The following is a 15,983-nucleotide window of genomic DNA, read 5'->3' on the forward strand; positions in this document are numbered from 1 at the left end:
GAGGTATTGCATCCCCTCTCCTCCAAAATGTTGGTGTATCGCTTGGGAAAATGACGACAGTTGTGGTGGAATGACCCTGGCTGGAGGCCAGGTGCCCACCAAAGTCGCTCTACCACTCCCCTCCTCAACGGCACGAAATGTAACGAAAGGCTCATGGGTCAAGATAAGGACAGTGAGAGATCACTCACCAATTACCATCATGGGCAAAACAGACTCGACTTAGGGAAATTAATTTAATTTATTACCAATCAAATCAGAGTAGGGAAATGAGAAATGAAACCAAATCTTAAAACACCTTCCCTCTACCCTGCCCTTCTTCCCAGGCTCAACTTCATTCCCAAATTCTCTCTGTCCTGCCCCCCTCAGCGGCACAGGGGGACAGGGAATGGGGGTTGTGGTCAGTTCATCACACATTGTCTCTGCTGCTCCTTCTTCCTCAGGGGGAGGACTCCTCACACTGCCCCTGCTCCAGCGTGGGGTCCCTCTCACGGGAGACAGTCCTCCATGAACTTCTCCAACATGAGTCCTTCCCACAGGCTGCAGTTCTTCACCAACTGCTCCAGCGTGGGTCCCCCACGGGGTCAAAAGTCCTACCAGCAAACCTGCTCCGGCCTGGGCTCCTCTGTCCGTGGGGCCATGAGTCCTGGCACCAGGTTTAAAACTGCTAAAATAACTCACTCTCTGTACTACCCAAAGATTAAGTTAATGCCCCTCTTAAGCTTCTCTGACACTCAGAGCTTTTGCACACAAAGCAAATAATCTAGAATCACAGTGCCCACAGAACATTAATCCAATCTACTATTTCTGAGGTAAGAAATGAAGCCATTCTGGTCACAATTTAGGGCTTAATGCAAATGGTAATAATGCTATCTTTTAAATAGCATTAAATATCTTTAACTAAAAATTGTCTTTTCCACATGTTTATGATTTTTTTTTGCTATTACAGATGACTGTAACAGTGAGAAACCAATATTTCAATGCCTCATTTAAATACTAAATAAAGATGTAAATATTCAGTATGATGTGCAGGGAATTAGTAATAGCATTAGCAGTAATGGGACTTGCACAGCTAATTCTCCACATAGCTAGCTGAACATGTACCCCAAAGTACACATCAAGAAAATCAAACTTTCAATTATATTTTAAACTAAAACAGGCTTTAGAGGCTTTCTTTCTCTCAGACAAAATTTTAAAGTAGGTTTATCTCTACAAGACCAAACTTCAGGGCATCACAGTGTTATTGCCATACTAAAAGTAAATAGAATAAGATTCAAATATTATTTATAAAAACAATCCTTGCTGTGGAATTAAGTCGCTTTGGATCAGGCATATTTATTTATGTATCATTTTCACTCTACTGTTACAGAACTTGAGCACTTCACAATTTTAGTGTACAGACGACACTGCCTGTGAGGTAGTGAAAAGGTCTACCTGACTGGACAATGGAGCTGATACCCTTCGGCTTTGCATTTTTGATGCTAGGTCATCAATTTTCTTTTTCAAGAAGTACCAGCAAGCACCTCTGCAGTAAAACTGTCTAGCAGGGCAGAAAGAAACAAGTTTGAAATGTGAACCTAAGCCATTTGTCTTATGCCAGCTTTCGCCCTCGTGGCTTAGATATATCTATGATCTAGCAGGAAGCAGGAGACTGTGAAGGAGTTAATTGTAAGCAACTACCTTCTCATTTTGTGTCTTTCAGAGAAAAGGGTCTAACTTCTGCCAGATCAACTTAAACTCTTCAAGATAATACAAGCAAGCATCACTGTAAAGATCCAGGTCATGAGGGTTTCTTAGATAGAAAGAAATTGATGGATACTGGAAAATGTGTAAGACAGAAATAAAGCAGCACGGGACCAAAGAAGGTTTTGACTTAGGAAAGTATATTTTATGACTAAGATAATGTTTGAGTTAGTTACATTTAAAATTAAATACTGCTTGCCACATATTAGAAATGACAGATACTTCCTCGTAATAGATGTTGAATTGTACCTCACCCATTCCTCCATTTCTGATTCATCCTGTCTTCTAGCAAGGACTTCTTTCTTGTGAGTGAAAGTATTCCTTTGTACAATTGCATTATTTATTATGCTGTTTTCAATCATTTTCAGTGCAACTGTATGGCCAGTTCCTAAGGTAAGCAGCCTAACATTATGCTGGCCATTACCACTCAAAGCAAGACTTTAGGGTTATAGTGAAGACTTGCAGGAAAACTTTTCAGACACGGTTAAAAAACAAGAGGGGGCACATATCAAATGCTAGGAATTACTAGCAAAGGAGTAGACAACAAATCAGAAAATATGACTGTAACATTGTATAAATCTATATTTTGCCCACAAAATGAATATGGTGTGCAGCTCTGATCCCCTCATCTCAAAAAAAAAAAAAAAAAAAAAAAAAAAAAAGATATATCAGAACTGGAAAAGGCCCAGAGAAAAACAGCAAGGATGATCAAAGTTATGGAGTAAGTTGTCCACAAGGAGTGGTTGAGCCTTAAAAGAAAGACAACGTAGAGCAGAAATGAGGTCTACAGAGTAACAAGGAGGATGGAGAGGTTGGACAGGAATCAACTGTCAGAAGAGCCAGCCTCTTTACGCACAGGGCAACAGACCTGTGAAAATCCTTCCCCAAGCGCCGGCAACACGAGCTCTTACCAGCAAGCGATGCCTGTTTCACCCTCCTGTTGTCAGTGGGGAAATTCTACTGCGGACCAGTGGTGTAGATAGTTTCTGTACCTACCGTCCTCTCTGCAGAGGCTTTCCTGCACCACAGTTGCAGGGGCAGGTCAATGTCAGCTACTGTAAACCTCTCCTGCACCAAGGTCACAGTGTGAGGTTTGTGAATATGCTGGAAAAGACACAAATAACCAGTGCAAACAGTGAGGAAGTGTTTCTCTCAAAAAAAAATCTGCTTTGTCCTAACTGCTTTCTCTCCTACTTTACACCTTATTCAGTGTTACTGCTACTGTGAATATGTTAATGTATAATAAACCTCTTCTGTTTCATTACTACTTGGGACATCTACTTTCTGCAATACTATACAAATGATCCTCAAGCAAATCTGAGCTGGGTTTGCAGCAAAGTACACTAAAAGGGCATTGGGTCAGAGTACCACCAACCGTAAAAAACTACAGAGCAATTTTTGTCAACAGGAGCAACCAGTTTTCCCCAAATCAACCTGCCGTATTTTGCTTACACCAGGAAGACAGATTCAGAAAATGCTGCCACATACTCCACAACACACCCCTCAGTCAAGAATTACTGAAAGAATTTGATCTTTTTTCAGGGATGTATGTTAGAAAGGGATCTCATTTTGAACAACCCTGTGCTCCTGAAAGACTGAGAGTGCAATGTTCACTGCAAGGCAGTAATGGCTGTTTTCCATGACACAATGGAAACTTTATTATTGGTTCTTGCCAGCACAAGTCTTTTGATAGTGAAATCAGTGTATCCGTAATAATAATGCATTGAAAAAGGCAACAAAATTTTGAAATGCTCCACTGGAAAAAAGATCTATCTTTGGGAACATAATGGAAGTATCTGGGCAGTTCTGTGTTTATTGAGCAACACTCACTGAAATATCATCCCCAGCATGAGTTAACTGAGTCTGCATGTGAAGGAAAGAGTGCTGAGAAGACAGCCGAGCCGTAAGACGAAGAAAAAGAAGAAGGTTAAATGAATTGCACATCCGGATCCTGGTCCTAAATACGTATATCTGAAAACTATGGATGATCTCATGTGGAAAAACAAACTGCTGCAAGCTCTTCCTTAGTCTGATGTACAACAGTTCTCGGCCTTTCTAGGAGTCTTCATGATTTTCTTCTACATTTTTTATTGGTGATACAGAACAGTTTCTTTGGTAACCCTATAGAAATATGCACGGTCACCAGATCTCTAAGAGACCACTCAAAATTGATCACAGACATGCAATACAAGTCTGAGTCTGTCTGTAATCCAGGAAGCCCAACTCCATCTACACATTCTTTTTTTTTTTTTTTTTTCCCCCTGAGATATCTTTTGCCATCAGAGGTAGTACTTTCCCAGACCTGAAGGTGGAACTCTTGTTCCTTTGATGATCTTTACATGAGTGACATAGCATTTTGCATTGTCATTTTTTTCCTTGAGGAAATTTGGACTTCTCTGAAGTCACTGCTGGGTTGTCTGGGAGATCACATTAGCACTGGTAGCAGAACTGGACAGTCAGGCACGAACGTCGTGTTCACAATGAAATGTGCCAGGAGTTCTTCAGACGTTGCCTGTTAGAACTCACAAAAAAAATCTTTCTTTTGGGGAACATCCATGGGATCCTATTCCTTCTTTTGCTACTACATAACTAGACTTCTTGGTTTTCTTCTGGAGTCATAAAGTTTAAGGATAGAAAGGACCGAGTATAATCATGTGGTCATATCACCTCTGTATCAGACCACACGTATTCCGCATCTGTGCTTGAGCTACAGTATTTCTTTGAAAAAACCTCTATTTTTTACAGACAATTTTGTATTGTTTCAAAACAGACTCACAGAGAATGTAATCCTATAGCCAGTTAAGATATGACATATTTCTAGTCTTCTTTTGTTTAGTTTTCTTTGAGAATTTTGTCATTTTCAGAAAGCCAACACTGCTTCTACTCCTCAAACATCTCTAACCCTGACAAGTACTAGTATGCTTATGACAAAGGTACCTCTTGACCTGCATTGGATTGTGCTGTTAAAATATCTCACATTAATGCACATTTTCTACACCTTTCGTAACTTCTGGACTATTTCCAATATTTAACATCCCTTTGAAGTGCAAATGCCCAAACCAAATACATTACTTCATTAATGGTTTCATCAGTGCTACAAACAGCAGTAATATCCATTCCAGTAGTATTTGATGTTCCTCTGGTTTTGTTTCAGAGTATTAGTTTGCAAAAGCTTTGTTCTGGGAGCTCCCACTCAGCTGCTTATGTACCATAGTGCCCAGGTCTTCTTTAGTGTTGTCTCGTGCCATTTGCTCTTCCTCAGATTCCAAGTGTGGCTTTGAGAATTTATCTTGAATGTACAACCTCCAATTTGACTGTCTTCAGAGGAGTATTTTTACAGGTGAGAAGATCCTTCAAAGTAATTCAAAGGAGTTTACCTAAGTGACCTGCTCTTATCTTTATTTTCAACAGCAAAGTAGTGATTTGGTATTTTTGTCTAGGTCATTTCTAATAGTACCAGGCCAAGAATAACACCACCCAAAAATACCACCATATGACAAATCTTCACTTACAATTACGTTTCTGGAGAACTGTCAGCTGAATCAGTTTTTAACCCACTTATTATAAATTGCACAGAATTTGTATTCCATGTTGTATTTATGAGAATAGCATACTGTTCTAACTCAAATGGAAGCTATTGTGTCAACATTATTACCTTTGTCAACCAAATTCAAATGCATTTCATCAAATCTTATTCATAAAAGTACCTTGACTGGCATTTAATGACTGTATCCCAGGTCAGCACTTCCATGATTCTGCCCAGTACCCGTGTCAAACTGTCTATGCTAGGCTAGCCTGTGTCATCCTCTTTACCTTTTTTTAAAGCTATGTTCAGTGTAAGGTTTTTTTTTTAGTACTCTGGCATTCCCCAGTACTCTGTTCTCATTCCAGCAGCTGTGAGCAACAGAACTAATGAAGAGACTGGACTCTGTGGATTTGGATCCTTTAGTCCTTAAATAACCGCAATTTCTTCTCTACTTGCCCTATGAAAATCCATCTAGCAGTCTGGAACTATGTATATGCAATGTGGATGGCTAATATACTGATTGTCTGGCTGGTTGCTGCTAACAAAAATGTGTAAGCTGATTTTTTTGCTTGTTGTTCCTTTGCCGAGGAAGCAAATTGACGTTTATTTCCTCCGTGACATATCAATTTCCACAAAACTTATAGGACTGTAATGACTTTCTCCAAATTAGATTGGAACCGGCCAAAAGGGCATGGAATGACGGACGGACTGATAATGTAAATCTTGTTCAGAACATCAAAATCAACTTATATTCATCTTTGATACTTCAGAGATCTTAACTCTGTTCTATTAATGCTGCAGAGTTTGGTTAAAAAATGTTCTATTTTAATAGTGGCATAACATAGTTACTCTACAGATATTGCCAGGTAGCCAGATAGTTTTTCGCTTCTATCCAGAGGTGATAAAACGACCAGAAGTGGTCCCAGGCTGCCCTGGGAGGTTTTGCTCTATGTGTCCTACAGCTGCCAGCATGCCTGGCAGGTGCTCTGCCAGCCAGGGGCTGCCATGTTGGTGTAGGATTCCTTTTGTGTGTCACACACAAACAGGTTACTCTTATTTTCAAAGCACAGGTCAGAAATACTTGTTAGATACTTATCTACTGAATGCTGTTAGAAACAGTGAAGGTCCCCTATAAATCGACGCTCTGTCCCCCCAGGGTCCCACTTGGCAATTTGGTATTACCTAAATTACCCGTCAAGGCAACTAAAAATGTTGGTAGCAGGGAATTTAAGAAAAGTTCTTAACATGATGGCGGGAACCTTTGGTTCGCTTTTAGAAGAAGAAACCGAACTTTTCTCTCCCGATGAGCCCTTATCCCAGAGGCCCGGCACTGCCCCCCCCCGCCCCGGCCAGGGCAGCTTCTCCTCCTCCGCCCCGGCCCCTTCCCGCCCCCGACCTGCCGCCCCGCACCGAGAGTTACCGAGGGAAATAAACATGAGGAAAATCGCCCAGAGCGCGGCGAAGGGGGTGTGTGTGTGGCGGGCGGGGGTTGGGCCGCTTCCCGCCGATGGGGAGTCCTGCGCGCCGGCTCCCGCCCAGTGTCCCGGGGCCGCCGCTGGCCGCGGTCCTCGTCTCGGCCACAGCCGCCACATGGTGAGAGACCGCGAGTGGGGGGAGGCTGGACGCGGCCGGGGGCGGCAGCGGGAGCAGCGAGGGGCGGAGGGAGGGGGCGACGGCTGCCCTGGCGCCGCGCAGGCAGGGTGGGCAGGGGCGGCTGCCAGGCCCCACCGACGGCTGCCCCGCTGCTTTCGCTTTCGCTTCTCGGGCGGGGGAGGCGAGAGGAAGGCCGGGCTGGGGCCTGGCGAGCCCTCGCCGTGCCCTGAGCTTGGTTCCTGCGGACGTGGCCGGCCGGTAGGAGCCCGCAGCGCGGCCCGCGGCGAGGAGCGGAGCGTCGGGTTCCCCCCTCGACCCCCGGTTCCTGCCCCTCAGCGAGGGCCGCGACGGGCTGCGGGGCCGCCGCCCGCTCACCTCGGCCTTGCGGGCCGCGGCCGCAGGCCGGGCCCTACTGCCGTTGGCAGGCCCGCGCCCCTCGGCCGCCCCTCTCCCTGAGCCCGGAGTCTGGCTGGCACGGCGGGGGGGCTCGTCCCGTTCCCCCCGCCCCTGCTCGGGTGCGGGCGGGGCAGGTTCCCTCCCCGCCAGCGGCCGGGTAGCCCAAAGCTGGCCAACGCGGCGGAGTGGTTGGGGGTGCCCCCAATGTGGGGGTGCCCCCAGGAGCGGCTGGGCCCGCAGGTCCTTTTGCGGGGGCCTAGGTCAGGTGGCGGCGAGGCCCAGGCTGACGTGCCGGCGGAGAGCTGAACTGAACCAGAACTTGCCAGAGCAGCTTGGATTCAGGGGAAAGAAAAAAAAAAAAAAGAAAAAGCACAGTGTGATAAATGGTTTAGTCCAGCATTCCCCAGACTTTTAAAAACATAATTCAGGAAAAAGAAACCAGTATAGTTTACTTGAAGACTTGATATAGGACACAAACCCAAAGCCTTTCTTTATTTTTTCCTTATGCTTGTTTCTGCATGGACCCCTTGCTTTTCAGGGGCAAGATACAGGAAGGGAAGAGTAGGCCTCCGTCACCCCTGGGTTGCTGAGGTGAGACCAGAGGCATAGTTCAGTAATACTGAAAAATCAGTATTAGGGCTCTGACTGCAGGCTGAACTGCGTTGTGGCCACCTTTGGTAGGCGTCAGTCCACTACAGACTCACTCCACCGGTTCAGCTTTGTTCAAAAAATGTTGACGTGTTAGTCATTAGGTATTTTCTGCCCTTCTGCAGCTGGCTTAAACATATAAAACCAATACAAAATGCCTGTCGTCTGCTCTGATTTCTCAAAACGCAGTCATGCGCCCTTGCCTTGTCTGGATCAAGTTTGTCTTGCTGGGAGGTCCACAAGCACACAGATCTGCTAGGAACCACAGCCTGTTAGGTACAGCTGCTAATTCTGGTCTGTGGGAGATCCCGTACATGCAGCTCTTCATCCCACTACGTAGTTTGATAGCACTTTGTGAACATTCTGGGGCTGGTGGTAATGCCTTATTTCAGCCTAACAAAGCTATTTTCCTTTGGTTCCTTTTACAGCCAAAGGCGAAAGATGTAGTTCAGACCCAAAGTCCAATTTGGCTGTAGCCCGCCACAGGACCATGTTCCTCACTAACTACAGCCCTCAGCCAAGTAAGCAATAGTGAATACTCTTTTGTCATTGCAATTTTGGGGCCAGTACTACTCTAAGAAGAAGTGTTTAAGGTCACCTTAGTGACAAAGCTGTTGTATGTCTCTGTATTCCAGCATCTGTATTCTAATTTATTTTATTTACATTGAGAAAAGGAAAAAACGTCTATGCTGGAAGTACTTTTTCTAGTGGCAGTGGTTGTCTAAAGTATCATAAGCGAGTTAAAATCAAATAGGAGTGTTACATGGCGTTTGCCTGGGCAAGCAGAACTCTTCAGGCTTATTCTGCATTTTTGCTAGCATATTTGAATGGAAAAAACTACACAGTTTAACAGGAGTTCATGAGTGTCACATTTGATGTGCATTAACAACATTTACTGAAATTTATAATACAAATATGTTACCATACAGAGGAAGAATTTTACTGCTGATTGACTGCATCTATGTGACTGCTTTCTGTGCACCGCCACAAAGTAAGTGGCGATTTTGTGTTAGTGTCAGAATTAAATTCACACTTTCACTGTTTGGAATTGGATGCCTTAAGATGCTTTTACCGCTTACAATTATTTGATTTAAACAGTGAAATAAGATAGCATATGCTGTTTGGACCTTCAGAAGCTGAAAGAGGAAGTGATCTATTTTTGAAAAATTTTGATTGCTTTACCTGCCCACTTATTTGGTAAAGTAAAGATCAAACCAGTGGAACTCCTCAGGTTCTTTGGCTCTGTTGCTTACAAAGCATATGGACTAATCCTTTATGGAAGATACACTTAAATAATTTCAAGGACATAGGGCGAACAAACTGGATAAGGAATTTTTCTGTGTCTTGGGTAGTAAGAATCATAGATGATTTTCATGTTAAGTGCAGATATCAAGTTAATGGTATTATTTTCTGCTAATTTTATTTCACAATTACTGTTTCAGTTTGGGGCCAGTCTCCAGAAAACACAACTATTAAGAAGGGAGGTATATGTAATTTTTGTCACCACCTAATACTTTGATAATGCTAGTACAGTATGCTTTGGATACATCTTTTTTATTAACACAGTTGACTGAAAATTATTCTGCATCTGGGTCTTGATCACTTCTGGATAAGTGTTATTTCTGTCACTGAGATATAATGGAATTTTGGTGCATGAATTTTGAATGTTAAATTGAAAGTATTTTACTTAGAAGATAACCTCTAATAGGCCTGTAGCATCAGCGTTGAAAAGACAAGATTCTATAATTTTTTTGTTTATCAAAATATTTTGCACAGTGAATATAATAAAGGACAGTTAATTACAAATGGTTTTATCTAACTTTTTTAATTACTGATTTAATTATATGGTATTCTCTTGGGCTTTTTTGCTCAAACTTGGATTTATTTTAGAGAATCAGAGCTGTGTATTCCACTCTCAGAGAACTTGAGATTTTGTTGTGCTTGGAACTTGGTAAATGCCTGTAGGAAGGATGTCCAAGCCCTGTTCAAGTGACGGTCCTGTACAGAAGCGGTCAGAAAGGGAAGGTGATCTGAATGCCACCCTCTGAGAGAGGGCTCACAACTTCTGCAGGTTCGTGTACATGCTGGCTGCAATTCAGGTCCGAGGCCGAAGACAAAATTTTCTTCTTAAAACGCTGAAGTTGAGAGCAGTGTTTTTTATGTGCCTGAGGAGAGTGGTTGGTTGGACAGGGCTGCTACTCAGAGAGGTCTCAACAGGATGGAGAAATGGGCTGACATGAACCTCATAAATTCTAGCACAGGCAACAAGAAAGCCCTGAATAGCCTGATGACTAGAACAGGCTGTGGGAACACTTGACGGAGAGCAGCCTTGCAGAAAAGGACCTGTGTGTTGTGGTGGACCACGTGCCGAGTACGAGTTTGAATGTGCTGTTGCAGCGGAGGACAATGGCATTGTGGGCTGTATTAGTAAATGTGGCTGAGGGGCAGCAGGTCAAGGAGGTGGCTTTCCCCCTCTATTTGTCACCTGTGGGACTAGCAAGGTGGTCAGGGTGCTGGACCACATGATGTGCAAGGAGAAACAGAGAGGTGGAATTGTTCAGTCTTAAGAGAAGGTGAAGGAAGGGGAGAGATCTCACTGCTGTGGGTGGGAAGGTATAGAGCCAGGCTGTTCTTGAAGGTGCATGACAATGGGATGACAGGCAATGGACACAAGCTGGTTTAGCTACAAGGAAGGTCTTTTTGCATTTGGTTTTGGTTTGTTTGTTTGTTTTTAACTTGGAGAATGGTCAAACACTGAAGGGGGGGTCTAGGGAGTGTGTGGAGGGTCCATCCATGGAGGTGTTAGAACTTGACTGGACAAGGGCCTCTGAAACCACATCTAATTCAGTTTGTACTGGATGGTGTATGAAAATCCCTTCCAACCTAAACTATCCTGTTATTCTGTGATTACTTAAAAAACTTAGGCATTATAGGTTTAGAAATTAATTGTTAAAGTTATGCTTAGGAAAACACAAACCTAATAAAGTATGCAAGAAACCTTAGATTTCCTTAAAATTGCATCTGGAATGAACATATGGTCATCACAAAAACTTGTAATGTTAATTTTATTTACATGAACTTTAAAAAAAAAGTGAGACATTGCATATTTTCTTATTGGTAACTTATGGCTTAGAATTTTTGTTACAAAAGCTACTATACTGTTTGAGAGAACATTAAGGAGGAGACCTGATGAGAATGTAAGGAGTTTTTATCTTTCTATCTTAGTTTATCACACTTTATGTGCAGTGAATTTTAGGCAGCAGTGCCTTAAGGAGACTCTCAGACACTGTTGCAAAAGCTAGTTTACCATCTGGGAATTTTTAAGGAGAAGAAAATGACTATCCAGAGCCCTGCATGAAGCCAAATCTTTGAATTTAAACCTGTTGCTTATTCAGATTACCTACTCAAGACATAGGGCCATTGGTTATATTAACTCTGCTTTCACAGGAGTCCAGTTCATAAATCATCTAAACTGTTGATTTCAACTCGTACCAGTCTCTAGATGTCATTAAAGGTTAGGTACAAAGTTATGATGAATTTCGCTTAGTCTTAGCTGTATTTGTTCTAATACAGAACAGGATTCTGTGGGTTACTGTGAGTTCACATTGTGTGTTAAGTTTGAACAATTTGTGTCAGTGCTTCTTCAAGATGATTCAGTATTAAAGAAAAGCATGACAAGGCTACAAAATATCTTTAAGGAACCAATTTTTAATTAATTCTAGCTCATAAACTCATGGATTAGTCTATAAGCCATCAGGAAATTAAATGTGTGTTCGAAGAGGAGGCACTGCAGTTTGGAGAATGATGCTTTTTATCTTTTGCTCGTTGCAAAAAAAAAAATCTGGTCTAAGTTCAAAATGGAGTTCAATTGTGAGATACAAGTGGCTTTTTCAAAAGTGTTAGGGAACATAGTGACCAAGGTATAACAAAAGAACTGATGCATTTTATATCATCTTGCACTTAAGCATACTATTATCAGAATGCTGGAAAAAGTAAATCAACCCAAAAGGATTAAACTTCATTTTACATCCTGAAAAGTGTGTGTACGACCACCCACTGGATATTTATTTGGAGCTTTGGACAAAGAACTATTAATATTAAATGTGTTGGGTTAGAAGGGGATTTGTAAAGACTGCTTGGTAGTATGTCTCTCTGTAATTTGAAGTGGGGATGATTTAGCAGTGACTGCAAAGTAGCAATGACTGCAAAGTCAGTTGATGAAATAATTTCCTTCTGAGGTTCTGAAAAAGGAAAAGGTGTGTATCAGTGAAACCTCAAATATTGACTTCCTCTAACTTGTTCTACTCTCAGTAAATACTCAGTTTTCCACACTTTTCAGTTTCTTTGTTGGGTGGGATAGATAAAGGAGGAGAGTCATCTTTTAGACTTTATTTGCAGCTGTGTTGGAAAAGGTCAATAATCTGGCACTCTTTTCCTCTAGAAAGCCAACTTCCTTTTGCCAGAAGCACTTTCAGCTTTCTCCCTGGCCTGATGGAAGATGCTCGCCACTTGGCTCCTTTGAAGGTGAGGGAGATTTGTACGTATCCTCCCTGCAGCCCACAAGTGAGGGCTGTGACCTGAACCTTGAGTGGTTCAGTTGAAGACCCAGTGCCATCAACTGGTGTCTGCCTTCAAGTTCTCTCTGCCCGCAGGAATCACAGGTCTCAGAAGAACCTCAATGCTCTCCCTTTGCCCTTTTGCACCATAGTTAGATGTGAGAAAAGCAATGTCTAATCTCACTGTTATTAATATGTTTGGCTGTGTGAAAAATAGGAAATTTTTTTAGCCTGTTACATTCTGCTGTGCCTCATCTGTACCAGGAGGATTATGCTAGTTTAATTATTTTAAATTAGTTTGGTTACTGGGAGAGGAAAATCAGGGAAAGCCTTCTGATGCAGTTGCTGTTGTAGTGCAGGCAGGTACTTCCATATAATCAAGTCAGCATGTGTCTTTTTACTGACACTTGTGATGAAACTTTCTCATATGTGTCTGCAATTCAACTTCTTGTTTTTGTTAAAAAAGGACTATAGAGAAAGAAGATCTTGTTTAAGTAACCTCTGTTTATACAGTATTAAAACTACAAAACTGTCTCACAATAATTTTTTCTTTCTCTTTGTGTGCATTCAGCATAATGGATTTCCTGTATATTACTCGTATGTTCTGTAGATAAATGCTATTATCTACAGTTCTATATATCTTTCTTTTAGACAAGTGAAACTTCACAGTTATGTTTTATGCATGTGCAGGGAGCAGAATTCAGGCTGCGTTAGTTACCTACCGGTCCTGCAAATATTTTAGCAACCTGTTTAAACCCCTTCTTAGGTGATGCCTTAGTCATTTTCAGTAGGGTACAAATGCAATTTGGAGTGCAAATCTTCATTTAGGAGCTCTTAATCTTTCTAGGAAACTGACTTCCAAAATTAATTTTATTTTAGTATCTTTTCAGGACATGTTTTACAATTTTTAAGATGATTCAGAATGTAAATTGGCAAAACTTGAATTCTGATCAAGCAAAGCATCTAATTGGAAGGTTTTTTCAAAGGCTTCTATCTATCATTATGCTGCAAAACATGCTTGCATCTGCCTTAACTATTTAGCTATTTTTTGTTAGTATCAAGTTTAGTCTATGAAAAATTACCCCCAAAGCCTGCAAATAAATGGAAATAATACATCTAAATCCAAATACAGTGTCCAGATTTTAAGTAGTTAATACTGCTCAACTATGGTTTTGGAATAGATGTGATTACTGGAAAGACTGATTTACCTTATTTTGCTTTCTTTTAAAAAGTGATTCTAAACTCCGACCTTTTTGTAAGCCTGTAATTCTTTGGTTTCTAGGGGTTTCTACCTTGGTGAAGGTATACTGGACAAGTGTTGACTTGAAAGCTGCTTTTAGGATGTCTGAAGATGATGAAAAAGTTAAACTCCGTCGAATTGAACCTGCCATTCAGAAATTCATTAAAGTGGCAATTCCAACAGATTTGGAAAGGTTAAGAAAACACCAAATAAATATTGAGAAGGTTAGTGTTCACTTTTTACTAATGTCGTTTTTACAGTATAGAAGGAGTCACGCTGGAAGATTAGATATATTGATGAAAAGTTGATTATGAAATGCTTTAATTCAAATTTGGCTAAAAATGATACTTCTATATTGTCTGGTAATTCAGTGTGTACAAAGGCCTTTACATTTGTAGTAACTAGTTGATCTACAGGGAAACATTACTGTTTTGTGTTAAAAAGTGATTGTAAGGAAAGCAGCCTAGTATTCTTAAGTCACAGTGATTTGCTGCCAACTGTTCTGAGTAACTTACTGTTTATACTTATCTTTTTCTCTATATATTTTTAAACTGAGTTGAGAGAATTAGAGAGATTGAATTATTTAAGTAAACAGAAAATGAATTGTATCAAAATTGTAGTAAGTTTATATGCTTCTTGTTGACATAAGCTCACACTTGACAGTGAAACTTCCAAGTTGAATTCTTGCATACACTGTGGCAATGCCTGTACTAGTAAAATAAACATGCATGAAATCATTAAATCCTCATATTCTGCCAAACAGGATGGCTGTATTCACATCGCTAATGGGGAATAGCCCCTGTTCTGTGATTATAACTCCTTAGCTGTTCTCAGGAACTCTTTATGTGAGAGCAGTCTGGCATGGCCAGGGACAGTTCTAATAATTTAACAGCACAGATGATCAGATTTCAGACTTGAAACATTCTCAGTGTCTGTTTACCAGTATAGATATAGCCTGTGGAAACAGAGAACTGGTTTGTTGAGGAAGGTGATAAGAGATTTACTAAAACAGGTGACACCAATAAAAAAAAGGAAGAGAGTGACTCAGAAACATACTTGGAGTTACAGTATCAACATTACACTGGAAATTTTGAAATGACCATACAAGACATATTTGTTTAGAAAAATCATACATTGTATTAGTTTGACTAGGCTTGTTCACAATGTTTAAAATAAAGTATATATGTAAATTTGAGTGGTGTAGGATAACTATGTACATTTTTTAACACCTGGGGAAGGAATGAAGAAATTGGAAGAAAATAGGTGAACGTGATTTTGATTTCCTGAAAGGTATGGTCTGAAGGATGTGTATAATGTATTGTTGAAACTGTTTTGCATTTTGCTGATGTCGCATTCACAACTTCTATCATAACTTTTCTGTAACTTTACCAAGCGAGTAACCTTTTGGATGAAATTTTCCATACCAGGTTTCTGCCTTGAGTAGTTTGGGGATGGGAGAGAAGGGAAAATAAATCCATGTATTTGTTTCTGAGAACATAGTCAGGAAATAATGTGTTGTTCAAGTGATAGTCATTTCTTTTAATAAGAAATGCGTAGTTTAAGTGATAGTAAGTGATTGATAACTTAGTGATAATTTCTTTTCAAAGTAGTGACATGTGTTGGAACGCTTGAGATATTTTTGTGGGATGGTCTTTGTCCAGACTGTACATTTTGCTGTGCCTCTAAAAATCTGCTGGTTTTTGGCACAATTCTGGGGAAAAAAAAAGAAGAAGTGGTTTTCAGGTACTCAGTAGATACTGGTTGAATTTCACCAGCTGAAGATTGCTAAAGATTTACCCAACACTAAGGCATGCTCCTGTGCTTAGAAATTAGCAGAACTCATTCCTGGAGTTGCTAATTTGATTGGTCCTGAATCTGAGAATGAAATCAGGGAGATGATTTTTCTGTGTTCCCACTGTCTCATCCTCTTACTTTCCATTACTTGTGTGCAAGAGGAAACTCTTCCTGGCTCATGTAAATAAAGAATCGCGTGAGGGGAGCTTGTGAGGGAACACCTCAGATGGGAAATGAAAGTGCAGAATGGTGGCTGACAAGAGAAAAACTGGAAAAGATGAAGTCCTGGGGCTGCTGGGACTAATGATGGGAGATAATCGTTTGGCTCTTGCTGGTAAGGGTGTAATAAGGAGACAATAAGGATATGAACTGCAATATTCACAAACTGAAAAATGTATAATATTTTCCTGAAGCAATAACTTCATGAGATGACCTATTTTTTTTCAGTCACAGCATGTTGCTTACTCTTTGTTATTCCATATTTATATAA

The 15,983-nt window shown here is 41.1% G+C and overlaps 1 protein-coding gene across 9 annotated transcripts in view; it reads left to right on the forward strand.

Annotated features, from left to right (window-relative positions):
* Positions 1–6,682: 6,682 nt before the first annotated feature.
* STX17 (syntaxin 17) overlaps positions 6,683–15,983 on the forward strand; it is a 37,179-nt gene continuing 27,878 nt past the window's right edge. The window contains exons 1-4 of one of the 9 annotated variants that reach the window (XM_075744607.1): positions 6,684–6,859; positions 8,332–8,424; positions 12,345–12,427; positions 13,742–13,923. In XM_075744607.1, the coding sequence (XP_075600722.1) occupies positions 13,801–13,923 (123 nt within the window). In that variant the 5' untranslated portion in view covers positions 6,684–6,859; positions 8,332–8,424; positions 12,345–12,427; positions 13,742–13,800. Of the gene's footprint in view, positions 6,860–6,963; positions 7,118–8,331; positions 8,425–9,835; positions 9,975–12,344; positions 12,428–13,741; positions 13,924–15,983 lie in introns of those variants that run through there. The other 8 variants (XM_075744608.1, XM_075744605.1, XM_075744609.1 and 5 more) reach the window with 8 other exon arrangements.

The sequence above is a fragment of the Balearica regulorum genome, chromosome 2 (genome assembly GCF_011004875.1).
Source record: "Balearica regulorum gibbericeps isolate bBalReg1 chromosome 2, bBalReg1.pri, whole genome shotgun sequence".
Lineage (NCBI taxonomy): Eukaryota > Metazoa > Chordata > Aves > Gruiformes > Gruidae > Balearica > Balearica regulorum.